General features: G+C 33.8%; 3 protein-coding genes across 6 annotated transcripts in view; 1 reads left to right on the top strand and 2 right to left on the bottom strand.

Moving 5' to 3' along the window:
• The window catches only part of LOC141450811 (E3 ubiquitin-protein ligase RNF144A), a 146,774-nt gene extending 126,349 nt beyond the window's left edge, over window positions 1-20,425 (bottom strand). For 2 of the 4 annotated variants that reach the window (XM_074121645.1, XM_074121654.1), the window contains exon 1: window positions 20,028-20,424. The gene's annotated coding sequence lies outside the window, so the exon portion shown is untranslated. Of the gene's footprint in view, window positions 1-20,027 lie in introns of all 4 variants that reach the window. The other 2 variants (XM_074121647.1, XM_074121662.1) reach the window with 2 other exon arrangements.
• A 751-nt stretch (window positions 20,426-21,176) lies between these two features.
• On the bottom strand, window positions 21,177-24,293 carry LOC141450892 (enoyl-CoA delta isomerase 2-like). The gene is made up of 6 exons (XM_074121784.1): window positions 24,159-24,293; window positions 23,767-23,948; window positions 23,491-23,611; window positions 22,827-22,916; window positions 22,000-22,140; window positions 21,177-21,908 (listed from the first exon to the last, which is right to left on the bottom strand). The coding sequence occupies exons 1-6, from the start codon at window positions 24,249-24,251 to the stop codon at window positions 21,750-21,752; spliced, it is 786 nt and encodes a 261-aa protein (XP_073977885.1). The 5' UTR covers window positions 24,252-24,293; the 3' UTR covers window positions 21,177-21,749.
• Window positions 24,294-24,402: 109 nt separating this feature from the next.
• LOC141450900 (mpv17-like protein 2) lies at window positions 24,403-26,418 on the top strand. The gene is made up of 2 exons (XM_074121789.1): window positions 24,403-24,864; window positions 25,893-26,418. The coding sequence occupies exons 1-2, from the start codon at window positions 24,543-24,545 to the stop codon at window positions 26,153-26,155; spliced, it is 585 nt and encodes a 194-aa protein (XP_073977890.1). The 5' UTR covers window positions 24,403-24,542; the 3' UTR covers window positions 26,156-26,418.
• The last annotated feature ends 238 nt before the right edge of the window (window positions 26,419-26,656 follow it).

The raw sequence follows: 26,656 nt of genomic DNA, 5'->3' as shown, positions 1-26,656 counted from the left end.
TTCGTAAGATATTCAAAGGTGAATTTTCGGACGTATTCAAATTCGTTACGAAATCGTTCAAATTTAAAACGTTTATATCTCTTTTCATATTTATCAGAATTCTATGATTTCTTTACCGATTTGTAGAGAAAACATAGGTGTATAAATAGCACAAATTGCAATGTTCTACAGATATTAGTTATCGAGATATTGAAGGTTAAATTTTGGAGGTTTTCTAATTCACTCAAATTTCAAACGTTTATATCTCTTCTTGTATTTGTCCCATCTAAATGATTTCTTTACGGAAATGTGGAGAAAAGTTAGTTTTATATGTGGTATAAATGGCAATCTTTTAGTGACAGAATTTCGTAAGATATTCAAAGGTGAATTTTCGGACGTATTCAAATTCGTTTCGAATTCGTTCAAATTTCAAACGTTTATATCTCTTTTCATATTTATCAGAATTCTATGATTTCTTTACCGATTTGTAGAGAAAACATAGGTGTATAAATAGCACAAATTGCAATGTTCTACAGATATTAGTTATCGAGATATTGAAGGTTAAATTTTGGAGGTTTTCTAATTCACTCAAATTTCAAACGTTTATATCTCTTCTTGTATTTGTCCCATCTAAATGATTTCTTTACGGAAATGTGGAGAAAAGTTAGTTTTATATGTGGTATAAATGGCAATCTTTTAGTGACAGAATTTCGTAAGATATTCAAAGGTGAATTTTCGGACGTATTCAAATTCGTTTCGAATTCGTTCAAATTTCAAACGTTTATATCTCTTTTCATATTTATCAGAATTCTATGATTTCTTTACCGATTTGTAGAGAAAACATAGGTGTATAAATAGCACAAATTGCAATGTTCTACAGATATTAGTTATCGAGATATTGAAGGTTAAATTTTGGAGGTTTTCTAATTCACTCAAATTTCAAACGTTTATATCTCTTCTCGTCATTATAAGTATTCTATAATTTCTTCACCGTAATGTAGAGAGAACAATTCGAGAATAACAAATTTCCCGAAATACAATTATTTTTAGGGGGGTGGTACAATTTTGCATGATGTACTACCAAGTGGTACGCGAGCCAAAAAAAAAAGGTTCGGAAACGCTGGATATAAAACAGCTAATCCAAAAGTTTAATTGAAATCAAGGGAAATTGAATACTTTGGATATTCTACCGCAAATTTGCTTAATTTTGTATCCATTTAAGAAGACTTTTACAAAGAAAAAAAATACCTTTTTTTAATAAAATTAAATATAATATTTTTTTTGTTCATTCTCTTTGGTGACTGATTCATAGTTTCAATAGGATGAAAAAATAATTGCCATTTCAGTTGAGATAATTTATTCTGCCGAGCTTTCGACCTAGGGACTAAACTAGCCCTGAAGATGACCTAGTCCCTAGGTCGAAAGCTCGGCAATATAAATTTACTCGACTGAAATGGCAATTATTTTTTCATCCTATTATAATATTTTTATTAAAATTAATTGCATACAAAAATTGTTAAAGTAAAATGTCTAGTAAACAAATGTCAAGGTTAGATTAACATTGAAAATGTCAAATTCATACGTTTTTTGGTTGTTTGAGTGCTTTACACAAGAACATACACTGGGCCAAAAAAGTCTGTGAACACTAACCTAAATTTTATTACTTTTATTATTATCTTATTAGAAACTTCTTTTATTTTCAAATGAAATATACTATTCGATAGAGAGAAACCAGAATTTTTCATTTTATATTCAATCTTTTATTTTTGTTCAACAGGAATATCACAATTAAATGTTTAACAAAACAACACCCCAAACGAATGCAAAAAAAGTCTGTGAACACTTTGCAGAAATAAATCATTCTTACACATTGTACGTGAATTATAAATTTTAAAAACTTGTAGGACCTCCTATGTTCCTAATCACTTCCAACAAGCGAGCTTTCATCGATCCTAATAATTTTGTGGTCGTCAATGTTGGAATTTTATCCCACTCTTCTAAAATAGCGTTTTTTAGTTGTTCACGGTTTCTTATTCCTCGTTTATTTATTTCGCGGCTGATTTCATCCCACAAATGTTCTATTGGGTTAAGGTCTGGCAATTGTGGAGGGGTGTTTAGGCGCCAGAGTGTATTATTTAAAAGCCATTCCCGAGTTTTTAGTGCGGTATGTTTCGGGTCATTGTCTTGTTGGAAGACAAACGTTCCCTCCAACCCTAATTTTTTTGAATTTTCTTTTAAATTGCGTCTTAATATATCCACATACACATATTGGTCCATCATACCATTAATTAGATCTAACTTGCCCACTCCTTTAGCACTCATGCACCCCACACCAGAATGTTGCCTCCCCCATGCTTAAAAGTAGGCTTCATATTTTTCATTTTCATAGCTTCATTTCTTTTTCGCCACACTTTTTGTCGTCAATCAGACCCACATACATTGAATTTCGACTCATCTGAAAAGATTACGGTTTCCCAGAAACTAGAAAGCTTAGAAACATATTCTTTCGCGAAATCCAATCGGCGGTTACTATTTATTTTATTGATTAAAGGTTTTTTCCTCGGGACTCGACCGCAATAATCGTATTCATGTAATTTATTTCTAATTGTCTGTGGTGTTACGCTTACACATAACCACTTGATAATTCTTGACTGATTTTTTGAGCGCTTGTCCTGGGTTCTTCTCGAACAGACTTCAGAATGTGCCGTTTATGAAAGGAATTAAGTTTTGGTGGCCGTCCACTGCGTGGCCTACTAATCACATTTCCGTACTTTTTAATTATATTATGCACCGTTGAAGGGTTTTTTTGAACTATCTTCCCTATTTCTCGAATACTTTTTCTTTCATTTCGCAACGTCACAATAAGTTCTCGAATTGGTCTGGGAACTTCCATATTAGTGGTTAAATATGTACTAATTAGATTATTTATTCACAAAACTGACTGTAGTGGTTTCTACAATACAATAGAGAACTTTGAAACTTTATTCAATCGTTTTTCTGTTTGTTATCTTAATGTTTTTACATATTTATACAGCTGTTCACAGACTTTTTTTGCATTCGTTTGGGGTGTTGTTTTGTTAAACATTTAATTGTGATATTCCTGCTGAACAAAAATAAAAGATTGAATATAAAATGAAAAACTCTGGTTTCTGTCTATCGAATAGTATATTTCATTTGAAAATAAAAGAAGTTTCTAATAAGATAATAATAAAAGTAATAAAATTTAGGTTAGTGTTCACAGACTTTTTTGGCCCAGTGTATGTTTTAAATAGAATCCAGTTTTTTTTCGATCATTTTACATTTTCAATTGGCTAAAAAAGTATCAGGCATGTACACGACCTTCTTGATATCTACTAAAATTCACGAGGTTCCATTTTAACCTTTGTTTAAAAAAAAAAAACTCTATATTTTAAACATACTTAACTAATTTTTAAGATTATCTAGTGTGATACACTTTAAAGTGAACCTGCGCTATCAGACCTCAGATTGCTCTAACAAAATGTTTTTGTTACAAAAATAATTCCGATAAAAGATTTGGATCTGTGTATATACACAAATATGATGTATACAAGGAAGTTTAGATACAATTCTCGTAGACACTTTTTGAGAAAATCTCATTATTTAATAAGTTTCTTTCTTTTTTTTAAATAACCTTATTGAAATTTACAACAGCAAACGCAATCGCTCCAGCAACAAGTTCAACTGATAACTGGATGTGACTAGAGAAGATTTACTACCCGTCGGCTGCTCTCCAATTACAGAAAAATTACAAACAATTATGACGTGTACTGTGAAAAAAAGAACAATAGAGGTACAAGTAAACAATGAAGGACCAAATCATGAGAATATAAAATATAACTAGAATTATTTATTTTATCAAGAAAATAGCCAGGGAATATACTAGAAACAATTCATCAGACAATGTGAATCTCGGTAATAATAGAGAGCGAATTAACAACTGTCAAAATATGTATCGTACAAAACTTCAACTAAAATGTAGGCAAAAACAAATAGACCCCACGGTAGCCGAGTGGTTAAAGACGCGGCTTGCAAAGCTAAAATGTATTGCTGGTTAGTGGGTTCGATTCCCCGGTCTCTGGGCCTTGGATTTTATTTAATGTAATTAATATGAGAAATTTATAGTAAAGTACGTTCGCTCGATGCCCTCCGTAATTGGTTAGTTGCAAGGAAAGCTCTCCTGAAAATTTAAATAGGTTGGGAAAACATGGCGAGATTTTTTTAAGAAACTGAATAAAAAATTATAATACTAACTAGACGGTTATAGGGCAAAAACAAATATGAACTTGGGGGAACCTCCCATTACAAATTTTGTAATAATGACAGAAATGGGTCACTAACATGGTGAGCATCTCTTATTTTTGTTTATTTAATTATATATGCAATTAAAGAGCGCAGGCGCAGTACTTTCACCACTTTCTCCAATATTTACGTTGCAGAGAGGGGGGGCTCTGCCTCTGACACCCACTCGTCCACCCGGGGGTAAATCTTGTTAATCTACACCCACTCAATATATTGACCTCCAGTCGTGGCGTTTGCTCGCTAACAAAACATTCATCTCCTTTGCTCGTAATAATTATAAGTTTTAAAGTCCCAAGTTCTTAATTTTCCAATGAATTACTTTTCTACAACTTTCCTATTATAATATTCTGTAAATATTTCTAAATTTCAAAAAGTTGCCTCATGGCCGCAATGGGCTTTTCAAGGAAAAGGTGCCACCTTCTAAAAACCTCTATTTTTATGAAGTTCAACCAAAAGCTACAATCAATAACTGGCAGATGGCGGACAAGAACATGAAAGGCAATATGAAATCATTTTGAAGAGATTAGCACCTGCTTGATAGCAATGGCCTGAGGTGTGCGAGTGGGGAGGAAGGACTGCCTGTGGCCCATTTCACTCACAAGATTCTTTCCTTTCTTATCAGATCACTGAAATATAAATATAGACACTGTAATGTTTAGCAAAAATACTAAGTCCATAGAAATGTATCCTCCTTAGGGATAACGAGGATAATAGGCGAGTACTGCGAATCAGATTACGAATTCAGAAGGATGTTCCCTTCTCCTGTGATGTTAGCTCAAGGCTGAATTGTTTTGTATACCTGTTTCTCACGCAGACTGGTTCTAGTTCTTTATTTTTTTATTTATTTTTTTTAATTATTAATGCAGATGTTTTTACTTTTATTTATTTATTTTATCATAATATTTGTAAAACTGTAAGATTATTTATTTAAATGAGGTTTTTTACTTAGGTGAAAGAAAAAAAATTGGAACCATTTACAAGAAAACTGACAAAGCAGAAAAAAAAAATATGAAAAAGAAGTTTCAGGTATCAACATGTTTGCGAATAGTAGTAAAAACATCAGTTCTCTTTATACTCAGTTTGGAGTATAAAGAGAACTGAAGAAGTTACAAACAAAAATAAATAAAATAATGTTTCCATGTTATGTGGTAGAAAGGAAACGAATGTTTGACGACATATACAGGTATTTAGATGCACCATTTCGCTACGAAGACATGATATTCACCACCAACATACGAGGGTCGTTTGAAAAGTCCGTGCAAAGTCAGAGAGATAGCACTACTGGCGCGTATTGAGGTTATGTTTAGTTAGTAGCATCTCTTGGAAGAACACACACCAAGTTTCAGCCTGATCGGTCTATTTCTTTGTGTTTGGCATTCGTTTGAATCGAGGAAGTCGAGTGATTTTCAAAAAATGGACGAAAAAAAATTTCGTGTGTTGATTAAATACTACTTTATGAAAGGCAAAACGCCTCAGGAGACTAAAGAAAAGCTTGATAAACATTATGGTGACTCTGCACCTTCGATTAGAACAGTTTATAAGTGGTTTCAAAATTTTCGGAGTGGCCATATGGGCACAAGTGACGCTGAACATTCTGGACGCCCTGTTGAGGTTACTACCCCAGAAATCATTGATAAATTCATGATATGGTGATGGATGACAGAAGAGTGAAGGTGCGTGAGATTGCTAGTGCTGTGGGCATCTCGAATGAACGGGTACATAATATTTTGCATCAATATTTGGACATGACAAAGCTATCCGCAAGATGGGTGCCGCGATTGCTCACGCTTGACCAAAAACGAAATCGTGTGAAGTGTTGCAAGGACGGTTTGCAGCTGTTCCAGAAGAATCCGCAGGACTTTAAGCGTCGTTTCGTCACTGTGGATGAAACATGGATACATCACTACACTCCTGAGACCAAAAAACAATCTAAACAATGGGTTACCAAGGGGGAATCTGCGCCAAAAAAGGCGAAGACCGTTCCTTCGGCCGGAAAGATTATGGGGACTGTCTTTTGGGATTCGCAAGGAATAATCCTCATCGACTATCTGGAAAGGGTAAAACTATTACAGGTGCATATTATTCATCGTTATTGGACCATTTGAAAACCAAGCTGCAAGAGAAACGCCCACGATTGGCCCACAAAAAAGTCCTTTTCCATCACGACAACGCACCAGCTCACACCTCAGCAGTTGTGGTCGCAAAATTAATGGAAATAGGGTTCCAACTCGTTTCACATCCCCCCTATTCTCCAGACTTGGCTCCCTCGGACTACTATTTGTTCCCCAATATGAAGAAATGGCTGAGGGGAAAAATATTTTATTCAAACGAGGAGGTGATTGCAGAAACGAATGGCTATTTTTCAGACTTGGACAAATCCTATTATTCGGAAGGGATCAACAAACTAGAGCAGCGTTGGACGAAGTGTATAAGCCTAAAAGGAGACTATGTTGAAAAATAAAAAAGGTTTACCCCCAAAAATTAAGTAGTTTTTATTTTTGCACGGACTTTTCAAACGACCCTCGTATATGTGCTTAAGTCTATAGCAGAGCTAGCTTAGAAATATGAATGTATTTAAAAGTTATAGAATGAATGGAAGAAAATGACTAGAGAAGGATTACGTGATTTTAATTTCGGTTAAGCTATAAGGATGGCAGGAGCACAGAGTACTGATCCATCCATTAGTTGTAAGGTTTATGTAAATAGTTGTATATAGTAGAGGGATGAATGTGTGAAGCGACAGTATTTATAAGTAAGAATGGAGAGTGATATTCTAGTGATAAGCACCTAGACGATGCTGGCTGTATGGCGGAAGCCAATGCCAAAAAAGGCAAAAAAAAAAAAAGGAAATTGTTATTTTGTTGAATAAATTAAAAAAATAAAATAAATGTTTGGACTAGTAATGGAGAATATTCAGCGAAAGGCTAGAAGAATGAAGGGTAAGCCATGAGCAGGTGAAATGAAGGTAAAGAAGTTTGCAATTATTTCTCAAATTAAATGACGTATATCCACAGCTGATAAAAAAAAACTAGCTTATATGAACAATAGGGACAATGAAAGCGCACTATTCATCATATGGGCAATACAAAAAGGCAAACGTCACTATCCAATACACTCACTAAACAAACCTCTCTCTTGGTCGAGTAATAAAAGTGAATTATTATTTTGGCGGAGGGCCAAGTGAACAGTCCCGCCTAATCGCGGGGGATATATAAACGGCTGACATTGCACCACCAAAACTAATACGTACACTGGCCACCGCCACATAGAGTGCGCTTTCTATCTGAATTCACATAAACACACCTGGCTGATATCAGCTGACTCTAATCTCTTGAAATTTAACTACAACAATGTTTATGCTTTTGCTGCTAAAATTTATTTGTATTAATTTAGCAATATAACCACTAAAATGGGTCATTATTTGTGAATAATCAGTTTAATAAAAAACTACATATCTCTGAATTAATTACTTGCTCTAACTTCCAATGAAAGAAAAAACAAAGCGTTTACTAATTATAGTAGACATTAGGTTCTAACAGGAAATCTTGATTTTCAAGGTGTCTCGTGAGTCAGAAAAAAAAAATGGTTCGAATGAAAGTGATTGGGCTAAAGAATCGTGGCTTAGAAACGAGAAGCCTTGATATTTCATTTTGGCACTCTTACAGATACACAGCCATCATAATCGTTCAACTAGTGCGGATTTCATTTTACTGAATGACAATTTTTCCAGATTTATTCAACAAAATAACTATTTCCTTTTTTTTGGCATTGGCTTTCGCCATACAGCCAGCATCGTCTAGGTGCTTATCACTAGAATCTCACTCACTCTCCATTCTTACTTATAAATACATTCGCTTCACTCATTCATCCCTCTACTATACACTACTATTTACATAAACCTTACAAATAATGGATGGATCAGTACTCTATATTCCTGCCATCCTTATAGCTTAACCTGAATTAAAATCACGTAATCCTTCTCTAATCATTTTCTTCCATTCATTCTATAACTTTTAAATACATTCATATTTCATTGCTAGCTCTGCTATAGACTTAAGCACATATATGTTGGTGGAGAATATTATGTCTTCGTAGCGAAATGGTGCATCTAAATACCTGTATATGTCGTCAAACATTCGTTTCCTTTCTTCTACATAACGTGGACATATCATTATTACATGTTTGAAATCCTCCTCCTCATTGCAATGTACGCAAAGAGGAGAGGACCAACAATTTCCTTTAAACACGTAGAGCACATCCACACTTTTATTTCATTCCCCCCCCAAGAATAAGGGCATATCTTAAAGTTATGGATAGACTGGCTTCCCTCTGGTGCCATAATATGGATCTGGTAATCCATATAACAAAAACACGAGTTTAAAAAGAGTAGCCAAAATTTCAAGTTTGAAAAAAATGACGTAACAAACCGGAAGAAGCAATTTCCTAAAGGTTCTTTTTCGGTGTAAAACACCCCAAAGCAAAGTTCTTTGAAAAAAAATTTACCCCCTTTATAAGGCATTAAAATCTATGTTCGAAGAAGTTAGCAGAAATCAAATGAAAGCTTCAAGGCCAGTGCATGGCCTCCTTGAGCTCATCCTTCTTCGGACTGTTACACTGGCACACCCTGGAACTCCTTTTGGGGGGATTGATCACATAGAATCCGCCCCCGTCCCCAAAGACCCGAGAGCATAACAAAACAGCTTGGGTATTCTCACTGTGAGTATTATCCGGTTCTTTTGCTCTTACATGTCCGGCCCACAGCATGATCTTCATCACCGTCCTTTTGTGTTGCACGGTGCCCAACCACCACAACATAACATGGCTAACTTCTGCTTTGGTGAATGTTTCATAAAGGATTTGTGTTTTCTGGCTTTGAAGTCAACTACAAAAAGACGTTTTATTAAGAATACGTACATTTTGTTTATTTTATTTTTAAGTATGGAACAAACGTTAGGGGACCTCTGTGGGAAAAAAACCATGGTTTTTATAGTAATTACTTTAAATAACAACTTTGAATGGTAAGCCACGATTTCTCACTTCTTCCTAAAATGGCCAAGAAAATGCCCCGAAATGTAGCTTCACTATCAGGATGTACCTGGCCACAAAGGGGTAACAGTTATAAGAGGTATTCACTATAAGAAAAAGCCAACAGAGTTTTCAACTTATTAATTTACCATTTAAAGATGTTTTCGTCAGTCCATACAAAAATTTTTGGAACACCACTTAATCAAGCGCAGAATAACCTTCTTTTTTAAAAGACTCCACTCTAAGTACGCACTATTTCTGTCACAAAGTGCTCCATATGGAGCGTGGTCAATCTTGTTTACATTATTTTTGGAACAATAGATTGGCGCTCAGAATTCCGCATTGTCTGAGTGAATATTTTAAGCAATCTGCAATTCGGGTCCCACGGTTGGGACTCACGGCTGAAAAAATAGACAATTACTTTACTATTTAAATAAAAAAAATAATCGATTATTTACCACGATAAATTTCGATTAAATGAAGAAAAAAAAAAAAGGTTATTTAAAAATGCAATTAATTTTTATTTAGGGCAGCGAAGGTTTAATTTGGGTCGTGATTTATATTGTGATACCCCCTCTCCTTGCTCTTGCTGTAATTATTAATGATGTTGTGCAATGAACAAAAACAAACTGAACAACAAAACAACAAATGAATGTTAATGAGCGGCGGACCGTACTCTCCAGTTGACAACTGAAAAGCCAATTGAGCGGCCACAGAGAACAATACAGTCCAGGCGGTCATGAAGACACGGAACTGGCTGGCTATGTCCAAACCCGCCCTTCGTCTTCTCACCTATCGTTTTCAAACATTAAAATAATAAAATACCACACTCTGACCTCATTTCTGTTCTGCAGTAATGGACGAATAATTAAGTGTGAAAATGGAGAACTTCATTTTTTAAATGTCTACAGAATGAGCGCGGTTATGGTGTGGTTAAAAAAAAAAAAAAAAACCAGTTTAAGGGCTAAGAACCAAAAAATACTTTTCCAACTTCACCGTCTTGGAGACTATCTAGAATCTTTACTCAGTATAGGCCTAATCTCGTAAATCTAGGTACCGCTTTAAAGGAAATCTTGAGACTTTTTTAATTATACAAAAAAAATAAAAATAAATAAATAAATAATACGTGAACAGAAAAGTTTCTTAAAAATATATGCTAAATATACTATTTCTTTTTTATAACAAGTTCGCCTGGCCAAGAGAAAGTTTAGATGGCGCGCTATAATTTAAGAAGAGCACACTCCTACGATTGAGGTCATAACAACTTTTATATTTTCTTTAAACAACTTTAAAAAAAAGACATGGCTGATATCAAATAAATGGAAAAAACAGTTTTAAAACCAACACGAATTCCTCTCTACATATTTCCCAGAGTTTACAGTGGCTTAAAATTAACTCCTGAATTTCAGCCAGTATTTGACTCGTAGTAATTTGGTTCAAATCAAAGAATTCAGAGAAATGAGCCAGTGGACACGGCAGAGGAAAAAAAAACCAATTACCACTTCCCATCATCTGGACGCATCTGCTTTCAAGTAATCCGGCAAGAAAATAATCACTTCTTCTTCTTCAACGGCCCTTGCAAGCCATCAATAGGCCAGCTGGCCCAGCTGTTCTTTCTAGTTCCGAAATCCGAAATAGAATTTTCTAGCATCTTCTGCAATTACTCGAACCCTGCTAGACCTTTGCGGGGGGGACAATTTTTTTTGAGTTAAGGACAGAATGTTTTTGTTCTTGTCAGCAAAGGATTTTTTTTTTTAAGAAGAATAAATATTAATTATAATAAATATATACATAAAATAAATATAGAAGTATAAATGTATAATACATTTCAACCTTCTTAACTAAGTGAAGTAAGAGAAAAGTTAGGTGAGGAGGATTGGAATGCAGGGAAAAAAGGAGAGGAAAAACCTGCAGCTAGTGTAGAGAGTTAGAGTAGGATATGTTTTAGTCTTCTATGTCTGTATGTTGTAGAAGGATCCGTAGGAGGCAGTCTAGGATGGAAAGCAGACGATTTTTGGATATAGGAGTGTACCGGTGGGATAATGGATGCAGTCTCGTGGAATGAGTCAATTCTAGTCCGTCGTGGAGAGTCTGTTGCGAGTCTGAGACAATAACATCGGCCTAATGACTACTTTGTAAAGGAGGAGTTTGTTAGTCACAGTCATTTTGGAGTCACGTGAGAGAAGAGGAAATAATAGTCGTATAGGATAATAGGACAATAACAGGATAATAGGATTCTTATGGGTATTAGAGTAATGTTAGGGAACTGCTCCGATGAGATGTGCACGTCCCTAGCTCCCCCCCGCAAGTATCTGCATTCCCCCTTGGTTACCCCTTGCGGAAGAGATAAAGATTTACTTTTACGCAATTAGTACACGAAGTCTATTAAAAATCCTTAAAACCATTTAGGAAATCCCCCCTCCCCCAAAAAATTTGCTCTTTGCTTCCCAACCATTGGATAAAGACCGATAAATGACGTCTTGATAGTGACGTTGAACGTGGAAATTTTTATATAATTTTATTCCGATTAGATTAAACCGAATCTTCTAATTTAAAGATATTGAGAGTACTTTCAAAACATCATGAAACGAATAATTATAAATTCGATCGATTTATAAAAAAAAAAACAAAAAAAGATGCGAAGATAATTACTACACATTCGAGGAGAAAACGCCTTAGTGGGCACTCTTTTTAAAAGATCCACTGTGAGCTGAGGCCCCAACTAGAAGAAGATCGATGCAGCATGCCACAGTATGGTTGACCACTTTTAAGAACTTATTTTCGTGGTAGATCCAAAATTTTAGCAACTAACCAAATATCAAATTGTGCTTGCTACCCAATCAAAGAACTACCAACAGCTACCTAAGAAAGTAGATAAACTAATTTCTTCACTGATGTAACTGAATATGAGAATATAGTTAGGTGTGTCAAATCGAGAAGAATAAGTTGGCTTGGGCATATAGAGAGATTACCAAGAGGAACTGATGACAAGAAAAATAATGAAGCAGGAGTTTGATGGAAAAAGGAAGAAGAGGGCGTCGCAGAAGGAGCTGTTTGAGAGACGTGGAGCAGGTCTTGGAGTGACTGCATGGAGAACGAAGGCGTTAGATCAGGATACCTGGAACAGGATTGTACGGGAGGCCAAAGTTCATATCGAACTGTAGCGCCGGATAAGTAAGTAGTAACTGAATGATCAACAAATTTCTGAAGAGATGAAAAAGTTGCAAGAATTCAAAAAAGCTTTTAAAAATGAAAAATCTATTCGATAAAGACTTATTTCTTAGTTTGACGACTTTTGGCCAAACATCCAGGTATTAGGAACGACATCGGTATCAAATTGGAATAGTTTCGAGATAGTTTGAGTACAGTAAAAGCTCTTTATTCGCGGGGTATATGTTCCATAAATATGCCGCGAATACAGAAACCGTGAATACGGAATGGTAATTTATATGGGATTATAGGGGATACGTTCCTAGCTGACAAAATATATAAAAATCAATTTAATTGAAGTTTTTGAACATTTTGATTAATTATCTTAAGGCTTAGGCAATGGTTTGAAGAATTTTGTAATTTTCTCTTGCTTGGCAGTTTTTAAAAGCTTTTGTTTGCAGTCAAAGTTTGAACTTGCCACTACAACTACCATCAGGTTCTTTAAAATGAGCGTAAAGATACTTTGCCTTCACCCGGACCATTGGACCACTCAGGGGGCACCCTTTTTTTTGGATGCGGTCTTCGATCCATAATGACAACGCCACTTCCATTTTTTCTATTGCTGGATCACGAACAATTGCTTTCATTCTGTGCGTTTACATTCACAAAATCACCGATCGCGGCGAAGGCGGCTTATGTCAAAGTCCTCGGCGATATCATTTAACAACATACTTTAGGCAAAGTTGTAATAAGATCTATTTTACTTTTTTTATTAGTCCATTTGACGGCATTTACAAAGGATATTGGGTTGGATACCTATTGGAATCCTTTTATTATCATAGTGTACTTCCGCGAATATCCGCGAATATAGGAATTGGGTCGCATTTTTTTAATCCGCGAATAGTGAAAACGCGAATGAAGGAAGCGCGAATAAGGAGCTTTTACTGTACTATCAGAGCATGTTTTTGCGATACTATACTGTAATATACTGTGATAAGCTAAAAATTAATGTATTTTCAGGGACAAGAATTTTAAAAAATTATAACCCGATTGCAAAACTATCTCTTTATCAACAGTAAGAGAACAGTATAACGGGATCTTTATAAAACAGCACACATATTTCTTTGGGAATTTAATAGAAAAAACATTTGCACTCAATAAAAGATATTTTATGTAGGTAATAAAGATGTTTTCAATTCTGCAGCACACGTACTAGCAACGGAAGTAACGTAGATATAGCAAGCAGCACATCTTCTTTTATTGAAGAGAGAAAGGAAATACCTTAATAACGGACCAGAATGGCGGCGGTATGTGTTGGTGGAGGCAAACAGGAAAGGAAAAAATAAAAAGAAAAAATAAAAAACTTTTCTCACAAACATTTCTCTCAATTGAGAAAGCATTTTTTAATAAATTTTTGCCCCATAATTCTTGGTTATAAACATTTGGTGGAATGTTGAACAATAAAAAGATCTTTCCTATTTGTCCTTGATAATTTAAAGGGGATGGATTTAAGGCAAATCCATTGCGTTCTAAAAGAACTGTTATGGTTCCCTAGAGTACGAGGGTCGTTTGAAAAGTCCGTGCAAAAATAAAAACTACTTAATTTTTTGGGGTAAAGCTTTTTTATTTTTCAACATAGTCTCCTTTTAGGCTTATACACTTCGTCCAACGCTGCTCTAGTTTGTTGATCCCTTCCGAATAATAGGATTTGTCCAAGTCTGAAAAATAGCCATTCGTTTCTGCAATCACCTCCTCGTTTGAATAAAATCTTTTTCCCGCCAGCCATTTCTTCATATTGGGGAACAAATAGTAGTCCGAGGGAGCCAAGTCTGGAGAATAGGGGGGATGTGTGAAACGTGTTGGAACCCTATTTCCATTAATTTTGCGACCACAACTGCTGAGGTGTGAGCTGGTGCGTTGTCGTGATGGAAAAGGACTTTTTTGTGGGCCAATCGTGGGCGTTTTTCTTGCAGCTCGGTTTTCAAACGGTCCAATAACGATGAATAATATGCACCTGTAATAGTTTTACCCTTTTCCAGATAGTCGATGAGGATTATTCCTTGCGAATCCCAAAAGACAGTCGCCATAATCTTTCCGGCCGAAGGAACGGTCTTCGCCTTTTTTTGGCGCAGATTCCCCCTTGGTAACCCATTGTTTAGATTGTTCTATGGTTTCAGGAGTGTAGTGATGTATCCATGTTTCATCCACAGTGACGAAACGACGCTTAAAGTCCTGCGGATTCTTCTGGTACAGCTGCAAACCGTCCTTGCAACACTTCACACGATTTCGTTTTTGGTCAAGCGTGAGCAATCGCGGCACCCATCTTGCGGATAGCTTTGTCATGTCCAAATGTTGATGCAAAATATTATGTACCCGTTCATTCGAGATGCCCACAACACTAGCAATCTCACGCACCTTCACTCTTCTGCCATCCATCACCATATCATGGATTTTATCAATGATTTCTGGAGTAGTAACCTCAACAGGGCGTCCAGAACGTTCAGCGTCACTTGTGCCCATATGGCCACTCCGAAAATTTTGAAACCACTTATAAACTGTTCTAATCGAAGGTGCAGAGTCACCTTAATGTTTATCAAGCTTCTCTTTAGTCTCCTGAGGCGTTTTGCCTTTCATAAATTAGTGTTTAATCAACGCACGGAATTCTTTTTCGTCCATTTTTTGAAAACCACTCGACTTCCTCGATTCAAACGAATGCCAAACACAAAGAAATAGACCGATCTGGCTGAAACTTGGTGTGTGTTCTTCCAAGAGATGCTACTAACTAAACATAACCTCGATACGCGCCAGTGGTACTATCTCTCTGACTTTGCACGGACTTTTCAAACGACCCTCGTATTGGTGAAGATTTTTTAAAAAGTTTAATACAAGAACTGTTATTTAGTTTCATCTAGGATCGAGTATTTAAACACAAAGTATTTAAATTACTAAATATATTAATGAGTTGAACTGCATATTATGCGCGTAATAAAAATTACGATACATACGATGGCTTGGAATTATTTGGCAAACTTTCTTATTTCTTTGTTATTAGACAGAACTCTAACCATTATAATGTACCACATAACAACCTATACGGATGGCGCGTCTTTTTGACCTGGAAAAGTGAATATTGTTTTTTATGAAGAAAGAAAGAAATTTCCCAACCTGTGGTACGCGAATCGCTGGTTGGTGGTACGCGAATCGCTGGTTGGAATAATCAATAATGGCGGACATAAAAAATTTAAAAAAATTATATCATAAAAATATCATAGAAACGTTTTTTCCTATAATTCTTAAAAAAAAAAATAATTAATAATATTATACAGTAAAATTGTTAATATGTACAGTAATAAAGTAAGTCTGTCTCAAGATATACGAGAAAATATAATAGCATATTTATCCAGGATTAAAATTGTCTTTCATGGAGTATTTTCCAAAACCCGAAAACACAAATGATAATTGGATTTCAATTATCCAATAAAGAAAATTTAGGAAAAGCTACATCATTATCGGATAAAAGATAAAGAAAATTTAATAGAATCATCATGTGACAGAACTTAAATGATAACTATGTAAAAATCTGCTTAAAGAGAGACTGGATTGTAATGAGTAAGCTCTATCCAGGCAACATTAAAATTTAATTTGTACTTACAGCTAGTTGAATGCTTAAAGAATTTAGAAGATTTGGGCTCAAATATAATAATCCTAAAGAAGAACTTTGTAAATTAATTAATAATTTTGAAGAGAAAAATATGTACGCAATTTTTAATTATTTTAAAAAAAGTTTTAAAACTAAGATCTTATACTTTGCAAAGTTTATAAAGTGAACATGAACTTGGAACTCCTTTGTCACAGATACATAATAAAACACAATTCGGAATAACAAATTTCTCAAAATACAATCATTTCCTACGAAGTGGTAGAATTTAGCATGATGTACTACCGAGTGGTACGGTGAGCCAAAAAAGGTTCAATATAAAAGTGGGCCTTCCTACAATGCGACTATTGCCTACAGAGCTAGTTGATGCCGCAACTATTTGGGTTAAATGAACCCACAGAACAATTCTAGAAGATCAATATCACAAAAACTGAAATTTACACACTGTCTACTTTCACAGCAAATTGGATTCTTTATAATTATAATAAAGGTGCAATAAAGTTGTCAAAGAACTTTAAAGGAATTCCAAATTTTAGAAATATCAAATCAGAGTAACCACATACTTCAGGTGGGAAATGAAAATCAAGAATTAATCTCACCAGATCATACAAGTAGAACAATGTAATGCTCGTTTAACATACTTTAATCAGAAAACAGTTAGTAAAGCATTGTAACCTCCCAAGTAAAATACAATAGATACAAACTAAGCAAAACATCTGACTTTAATCAAAGACAAACTTATTCTATTAAATGGCTACTTCTGCAGTTGTAAAAACAAACTTACAACGAGAAAGCACTTTAATTTGTGTGTTTAGTTTTAATACTTTCACCGTTGGAATGAGATTCATTGGATAAGGGTCAACAGACTCCAATAAGCGGCGGCAGCCAGTTGGATATTGAACGGCCAAATGCGGTTAGTTAGCTAAGCCAACTTCAGTCGATTGTTAAAATACCCTCGGCAGTGAATTTCCTCGAGTTATGTTTGTTGAACTTGCGTGTCCCAAAACTGTTTCACTCGGTATTACTCCCGCGATAGTATTTTCAATATTGAAGTAACTGAAGTGAGAACGTAACACGCTAGGTTGTTTTTATTTCAAATATTTCTAAACATTCCTCCCTTCACTTTTTAAAAAAAAACAGGTAAATTTTTTTTATACAAATACCTTGTTTTAAAATAATATCTGAAACATTGCAATCAATCATTTACCTTTCACTAATTCGTAAAAAAGAAAGTAGTTTATAATTGGGCAGATTAGGAGATTAGGAGTCCACCCAGGGAATATCCATTTTGAGATCTCCCGAATAGGAAAAAGTGGATTTTAAAAAATTGGTCTTTGTGTGCATCCATTCAAAAGGATTATTAAGTTCGAATTGTTTTGGTTAAAAATGGTTAACTGGAATATAATCAATTTACTGAATCGATTTTTCAAATTGTTGAGATATTCACGAAAAAGGCACCTTCGATATCACCTGAACTACTTTTACACTGTAATTCTTTACACTCTGTTTGGTCTTAGCTAACTCACGGCTCAACTCACAATTTTATACATGATAGTTTATAGACGCCTTACATTTGTATGCAAGCACATACCCTAGGAATATTTGCAGTCGTGAAAATTTTTCAATTAAAGGAAATAAGCATTTTGATATGCTTTACGTACAGAGGAAGTGGATGGCTTCTTTTCTGCTTCAGTTCTTGCAACAGGACCGAATTTGGATTGAGGAATGTATGAAAGATGGTTGATGGAAGGACACCCAAGCGAGCTTTGGAAGGACGTCCGGACGGTTGTCGCCTACGCGGAAGTCTAATGTCTAAAGTGGCAATGTGACCAGCCTGCCTGCCTGCCTTGTAGACACTTCAAGAGCCATACCATAAGAAAAAAAAAAAAGACATCCGCAAAGAGTCACTTCTAGTTAGCCTTTTACTAACCATACTTATTATCAGATTCTGCGAGAAAACTACCTACTAACTGAAACATCTGATTTGAAACTGCTAATCTTGTTTCCTGTCGAGAAAGTGCGCACGCGCAGAGAGAGAGAGGTAGAACTAAAGTAATTAAAAAAAAAAAAAAGCGAATATTAATTCTTGCAGTCCTTGTCCCTCATCCAGTTCCCAGCAACCTAGTGTTTCATACTTTAGTGATTAACACAGAGGGGAGGGGAACATCTACTTCCTGGCGGATATCCGAACCTAACAACCCCCACACATAGTCTTCAGATGTAGTTGATGTATGCATCTACTTTAGATTTATCGTACCAAACTCTACTAATTATTTCAGGCGTTATCTCATTACAGAGCCTACAGTCTGCAACAAACATTGACTCATGACGGAACCACAATCAAACTTCTAGGTAGTAGTGGATTTTGGACGGCTAGAAGACTGCTGAGGCGAATAAAGACACAACACTTTTAAATCCACAACTTTCTTTGGTGAAACAATGATTTTCTCTTCCTAGTAAGAGCTTCTTACAGCTCATTGTCCGGTGATGGACAGGTATTTTGTAACGAGAGAAACTGTCCGGAATTAAAAAACAAAAAGAAAGTCAACTAACTAATTAACAATAGTTTGAAATTAATGTACACTTTAAATTTTTTAAATCCATTTATTCCCACGGTTTCGCGAAATAATCTTCAGTATTTTATGTCAATTAAAAAAACAAAGGATAAACAATGCATGATTGTTAAGAACTAAAATTTAAAATATTAAATGTGATAATGGCATATTTTTTTATTAGAACATGAGGCATTTTATCAAATTTGTTGAATGTTATTCTCCCCTCCCCTCTACTATGATAAAAACTGCTGACTGGCTATACTACGAAGGAAGGTAATGAAAACTTTCAGAATAGATATCCAATAAAACGGAAAGAATTTAATACGGAATAGTGAACACTATCATCAGCTTTGAACTCTGGACGCAAAAATAAATCCAATAAAACCTCGAATTGTCTTCTTACCAACATAACTATTAAAACTTATGAAATCACGCGGGAGACCTGAGAGAGAGATATGCTGTTATCTATAATCAGAAAGTGCCACATCCATCAACCTAGCCGCGCATACAGGTTACAAAATATCCGCAGAACTGCCGCAAACTTTACTGCTCATTACAGCGTATTTCAAACTTACTTATCAATTACGCAATGAATTCTGTTAAGTATAGTTAACTCTTAATTAATTTCTAAATATTGACAAATAACGTGGTACTGATATGAAAGAATATCAACAAATTGGTAACCATTACTTAAGAATACGAATAGGGATAAAACTATGGTTAACACATTACATAATACTAATTTTCTTTGCTTCAAATTATGGTCAACTATTTAAAAAAAAGGACAAACTGTTATCAACTAAATTATGAACTACCTTTATAATTCAAGCAACACTAAATAATAAAATATTTTCCCGAATGAATAATTTCTTCTGTCAGCAAATTAAAGAAAGAGAAAGTAAAAATGTCATTTACAGCGATTAAAACAAATAATAAATAAAATTTCTTACGATCTTTCAAGACTACGAAAATTTAAGTACATTTAATATTAAAAATGAAATAATTAAAATTTATTTTTTTTCCAAATTGACGAGAAGAAAAAGCAAATTACTAAAAGAGTCAAGGTTAAAATTACATAATAGAAAATATTAAAAAAAAAAAACGTTGATGGGGACAAAACAAACGAATCCAACTTTTGGCAAGGATTACTTCATGACTTATTTATGTACTGAAGTAAACAATAAATAACAAAATAACGTAATAGAGTTAATGTTATTAAAAATCATTATGTCGCTATGGTTTTTACAAATTTTTAAAATTTCTTCTTTTTTTTTTGTGTGTGTATACAAATTAACATGGAAATGCTAGGTACTTTTTGTAATAATTATTACTTAACCTACCTTAAATAAACTTCTATCGGCGCTCTGGTAAAAAAAAAAACAATTGGAGGTTGAGACTATTTTTTTCTTTTTACTTCAGTATCATTATTCACCAATACTAAAATACACCAATAACAAAAATATGAAAAATCCGAGAACACACCTTGAAATGTTTTATAAGTTAAAGAAATACAGTTGACAGTTTTCTAAGTGAGTTGCTAAATCTTCCGGGTGTAACGTCCTTTCTACAAACCAACAACACTACACAAAACAAACTACATGCAACACGAAAAACTAGCTAGAAATTACTGACAAGAAATACACAACTTAGTGACTAATAGACTACGGCCATCTTAATACTGAACGCTTGTTTCACAGTCCTCCGCCTAGATCGAGACACTGAATGAAGCGATACTTCCCCCACTATTTCTTATACACAACTCGAAACTATATTAAACATCCCGCAATTTTTACTACCATAAATTTTTGCGGGGAAAACAAAAATTACAAACAATTCCATCACGAAACACAGACATAAAAAAATAGAAGTAATCAAATTTACAAAACTACCATCATCATTCAAGCAAAACCCAATAAACATAATTTATTAAACGATGTTCGTTTCTTAAGTGCAATGAAAAGTTAAACATCAACAATTAACATATTCTTTATGCATAATGCACTAAATGCATTAATTTTTTCAGCACTTATAGATAGCCACAAGCTAAAGAAATGATGTAAATACTGAAACTAGTAGAATTTTATTTGAAAATGGAAGATGCTGATTAGCTCTACCAAAGAGTTGTAATTAATTTTTCTGATTATTTCCTAAAACATTCTTCTTACAGATTCATCAAATTTTTTGTTATTCCTTACTTCAATATAAAGAAGAATCTAACTCATATTTTTCTATGTTGAAATTCTTTCAAAGTTGTCTGCTACGTAATCTCTAACAAAAACCCTTTCTAAGTAAATATTCTAAGGACTAATTCCTCCGAGATGTGAATAAGTCACTTCGGATTCAGTCCAGCAGCATTTGGACATTAGCATTAGTATTTCAACATTTGTTCTAAACTTAAAGCCTATCGAAATAGTAGATCCAAGCCAATTCTTGGTTTTAAGAGGAACAACAGACTAAAAATGAACAAAAATAAAAAGTGAAAAAAATAGTTCAAGGAATAAAGTAACATTTAATGTAAAGATTTTAAAATAATTGAGGAAAAAAAATAATTAGAACACAATATCATCGCTATTACATGAGAAATAAATTAATACAGCATTGACATAAATTTACGAGAGACTCAGGTAAACTTTTGTGATTAAATGAAAATAACCTTAAGCTTTTAATCAATCAACTGATTCGAAACAAATCATCTAAATAGCATAAAAAAAAAAAATAAAAAAATCTGGGATAAGAAGTCCGTATAATTTTAATTTACTAGGCGAAATATATGTTTTTATTTAATCACCTAATGATCTTAAATGCATTAAAAATATTTAAAAGCCGAAGGTTTTTCTATATCATAAGCATTTTATGAACTTTTTGGCCCGAAAATTTGATTTAACTAAAAATATTTCTATAAAATGAAAGCCCAATGAAAAATTCAATGTGATGTTTGTTTGTGATGTAAATTCCTTAAAACTAAACAAAAAATTGAAACGAAAGATTAAAAAAATGACCTAAAAAATATATCAATTCTGATACAAATTATCTTAAATCGTTAATAGTTTTTAGTTCTTGTTTTAAAGTTTACTTTGCTTTTTAGTTAAAAATGCTGCTATGGCTTCCATAAATTCTTCTGATTGAAATCGTTCAATCAATTCTTCACTTTCCAGATTATTGGCAAAATGTAGTGAACTTAGATCATGCTGACGCATTAATCGTTTGCTGGCCACTAGTGACTAAAACAGAGACAGAGAAAGTAAGTGAGAGAGAGAGAAAATCTTTCTACCATCGTGATTAAAAACTATTTCCAAATAAAAGAAATAATACCTTCACAGGAAGTTCTGATAATTCTCCAAGATTTTTAAACACTTCTGCCAAATTTTTGTAAGGCACTATCTCAGCAACAAAACCAATGGATTTTGCTTCGTTAACATTCATTTCATAATTGAAATATAACATACGGGCAGCCTGTCAATTAATGATGAAGTATTATTAAAACAAATACGCACAAAAATACCACCATTTAAAGAGAAAATTGATTTGTACTTTACGCACGCATTACATCAAATACACAACTGTTGTAATAGTTAGTTTTTTAGTAAAGCAGGATTTTTCCCAAATATTTACTGATACCAATACTTAAAGGAATGAGGCTCGTTCTAATGAAATAGCAGAGTTTCTTTACGTTCCACATAAAATACAAGCTCCGGCGATAGACAAAGGTTGCAAGTTCATGAAGGAAAATTTGCTAATTTATTAGACGTGAATAGAAATAGACGAAGCCCTACACATTACCCAAAGCCGCTCGCCTGACCCATGTAGCCTATTCCACGTGAATATGTTTAAGATGGTTCTAGTACAGCGAAGAGTGTGATGCAGAAATTTCTTTGAGTTCCTTGTGAACGTTGGATCTGCCAGTCTAAACGTAGACGGTCGCTGGGGTACTACTTTATAGGGATATAAAAAACCCTGAATTCCAAAAGAACCCTTTACCAATTCTGTAAATGTCCTCTTTAATTACAGAAAACTTAAGAAATAAGAAAAACTTATGTAACTTATTATTTTTTTTATATGTTGAGCGCACGACTGCTACGTTCATATGCACCTATGTAACTCATCAAAATTATCTATAAAACTAAATTACTAGAACGCACCAAAGACTTTCCAAGCATCCTAGGAAATGTGTAAGAAGAGCATCCCTCGGCACTAAGTCCTAACTTACTGAACGGTGTTAGAAACGTGGCCTGTAAATTTAAAAAAAAAAATTAATCAAAGTGAATTAACTTAGATGTAATTAAGTAAAAATATATGTTTCATTGTTATCAACCAGCAACAACTTTAAAATGTTCCTATTTTACTGAATTAATTTCAGAATATATGGACTAAACATACAAAAGCTTAACGTATAAGCTTAGTATCTTTTTGTAGATAAAAGCTTCAAATAAAAATTAGATTTTTACGTGTGCAATGAATGTACCATGCTTAAAGAAAAACTGAGAATACTTATATTGTATGCGCAATGTATTTAGTAAAATTCAACTCTTCTATTGATTTCAACTTCGTAGAGAAGTTTTATTTGACAAATGATACGTCTTTTGCACTTAAGATTTTCAGATGGATGGAGTAGTAGGTGTACTAGTTCCAGTGCGACCGAGTTCTACTGAATTTTCTCAATGAAATGTTTATATGTAATAAATAAAAACAAGAATATTATGGAAAAATATCTAATATGCTAAAGGGGTATCAGAGCTTATACGCTAACTTACCATTTTATTTCATTAAACTACAGCTTCAAGAACTGTAAATAACTTGACTCACTTTTTCTGTTGCAATAACAAGATCGAAGAGAGGTAACATTGTCACTGCAATGCCAATTGCTGGACCATTAACTACAGCGACCAGTATTTTGGGATGGTCAATCAGCGTTCTAATAAATCCCCTAAACATATGGAGTTAATATTAAACAACAATCAATGAAAATAAATGAATTATATATAGATTCGTATGAAGCGATGTCAACTGTTGCCTAATGAGTTAAGATGAGAATAGTAAGTTCTAACCGAAAGCAATCTAAAATTTGTAACTTATTCTTACTTGACAACTTCAACTTTTTTTCTTGCAATGAATTCCACATCATCGTCGACGCATTCTTCTTCAATTGGACTACCAAAATCATTTCCACTGCTAAAGTAGTCTCCAATTCCAGTAATAACAGTCATGGAAATAGCCTCATTTTTTACAGCAGCTGATAGTAGGCGTGATAATTCTACGTACATCTACATTCAAATGTGATATATTACTTTAAAAAACTAAAAAATAATAAAAAAGAAAAATACTTAGATAAAAAGTGGGAAAAATATTTACAATATTCATCATCTCCTTCTTGAACTTTTTCAGTTAAATAATCCCAAATTTGGATGCAACACGATTAAAAAGCTTCGCTAGATAAAATTATAAATGATTGATTTAAATAACACTTTCATTACCTTAATCGAAATTGCATTTCTCCTTTTGGGCCTGTTGAATTTTATTAATTGCATACATTTTTCTTTAGTAACAATTAGTTCTTGATCTGCCATTTTACTTAAATCAAAGAATTCTCTAAAATGAATATGCAATAATTCACTTTTCTACAAGTGTTAAAAGATAAGAATGTTCACTTATCATAGCATGTATTACTTTTTTATTTTCCTATCAACCCGCCTCCATAACCTTAATTGAGGTTAATGTAACCTCCTCTTATGTTATATCACCTGACATGTATGTACTTAGGTTATGAAGGTGTCCTAAATCAAAGATTGCCTTTGAAAGTACAATGTATTTCAAAGTTGTAACTATATTTTAAAAATGTGTAGATAATTTATATAAACATGTCAGTACTATTAGGCCGGCTGGTCGGCGGCTTTGAAAAGTTACGACGTCTGAGAGACATCATGTTTAGTGGTAAATATCTTCTTCTAACTAATGTTGGTATTTCAGTCTCTCTTTCGGGCGTAGGCGACATCATTGAACAAAGCTACATGATAGCCAGTGATCAGCAGAAGGATTGGGATAGAATCCGCACCCATCACATGTCCATCAGCGGTCTGACAATTGGTATACTATGTCACAATTGGTACAATTTCCTCGATCACCGGTATCCTGGTCGTTCTCTGAAGATAGTGCTGAAGAAAGTATTAATTGACCAAGTAGGTACCGGCTTCATCATTTCTTTATATTTACAAGGTGAATAAATTATCCGGTAGGTAAAGTGAGGGTATACAGTGAGACCTTTGGTCTTAGAACATCAGTCCTACGAAGGGTCTCAGTCTCTAGAACACTAACAAAGGTGAGGAAAGACTAGACGTACTAGAAACATAAGGAAATTTGAACTTTTTGTTTTTCATTTATAATATGACACATTTAGCTGTTTTTCTTCATCATCATTAAGTTCGGAAGATTTGACTTCAAAATCTGGAACCAGGAATTTAAACTCAAAGCTAGTACTATACTGTTTAGAGTTAGTCACGTTCTACCAATATACCTTGATTTTAATTGATAAAATAATGCAGAAATTAAATTTTTTCATTATTTTTATTCATTAAGCAGTTTCGCAAGAATGGGGTGAAATGGCTTACATTCTGGCGTATGACCAAGTCTCCTAGTCATCACCTTAAATTTAGACATGACGGATGAAATAAAATGCATAGTTTAAATTTAAGGCTTGCTACAAAAAAAAAGTATAGTCCTAATTGATATATTTTTCAAACTTTGAATTTTATAATAATTACTGCCTTACTAACATTATCCAGATCATAAAACTGCACATTACATTAAAATGACACTTTTAAAAACTTACCACATCCCTCCTTACAATGTCCTTAAATAATATTTCCTATAAAAATTTAGATTTGCGTGTACGTACAAAACATACAAAGATTTAAAAAAATCGCAGATGTCATTTCGAAAAACTCTCAAAAAAGTGCACAATCAACTCAGTTATGTGGGTACTTAATGGACTTTTCTTTAAACTCTGTATAATATTAACAACATGTATGAGACAAAAGACCTAATATCATCGCAATAATGTTTTTAACCTACTTAGAGAAATTAAAATTTTGCATAATTTTATTCAAATTGAAGTTGCAATACTCTCCTACATGTTATTAGTACAATTCTTAAATAAAAAATACCGTAATTTTTAGCATTTTAAAATTGTTCAATTTTTTTTTAATAGGTAGTTTTTTCCCCTATCTCCATCACCGTATTATTTCTGACTCTTGGCCTACTTGAAAAATCAAATGCTGACGCAATAGGACGAGAAATAATTTCTAAAGGCAAACTCTTGTATGCAGCTGAATGGATGGTTTGGCCGCCAGCGCAGATAATCAACTTTTATATACTTCCTACGAGATACAGGGTACTCTACGATAACTTGATATCCCTTGGATATGATATATATACGTCACATGTTAAACATGATCTAGAAAAGAAAATGCTGTGATTCATTCAAAATACATAGATAGTATATTTTTATACTTGAGTGGTGCAGGTAGTTTGTTCTTTTAAAGATTGTGATCTTTTTTGTTTTTATTAATGTTATTGCAAACAACACAATGCAATATTTAAGGTTAAATATTTGATTACAATAGCAGTTACCAAAACATTTGAAGTGGAAATAAAATAAATTAATGTTTATCCAGAGTTTATAACGTATTCTATATATGCGAACATATTTTGCCTAAATAAAAGAAATAATAGAATGCAGATGTTTCGTTTTAAATATTACCCTTCTGATCCCATTTATAAAGATCCCTGTCATATAAACAAGACAGAGAAAGATGTGTCGTTAAATCTTTTTGTGTTGTAAATTTTCATTTAAAGCAATAGAAAGTTTTTTTTTTGTCTAAGAATATGCAATCCTTTCACGTTTCATGTACGGGGCCAAATTAGCTTCTGCTTCTTGCTCCTAGTAGCCTCTTACAAGACGCTCCTAGCGTCTCAA

The sequence above is a fragment of the Rhodnius prolixus genome, unplaced genomic scaffold (genome assembly GCF_049639745.1).
Source record: "Rhodnius prolixus isolate KJV_2025 unplaced genomic scaffold, Rpr scaffold_1, whole genome shotgun sequence".
NCBI classification, from domain to species: Eukaryota; Metazoa; Arthropoda; class Insecta; order Hemiptera; family Reduviidae; genus Rhodnius; species Rhodnius prolixus.
The sequence above is the reverse complement of the archived record's forward strand: the minus strand, read 5'-3'. Positions and strand labels throughout refer to the sequence as shown.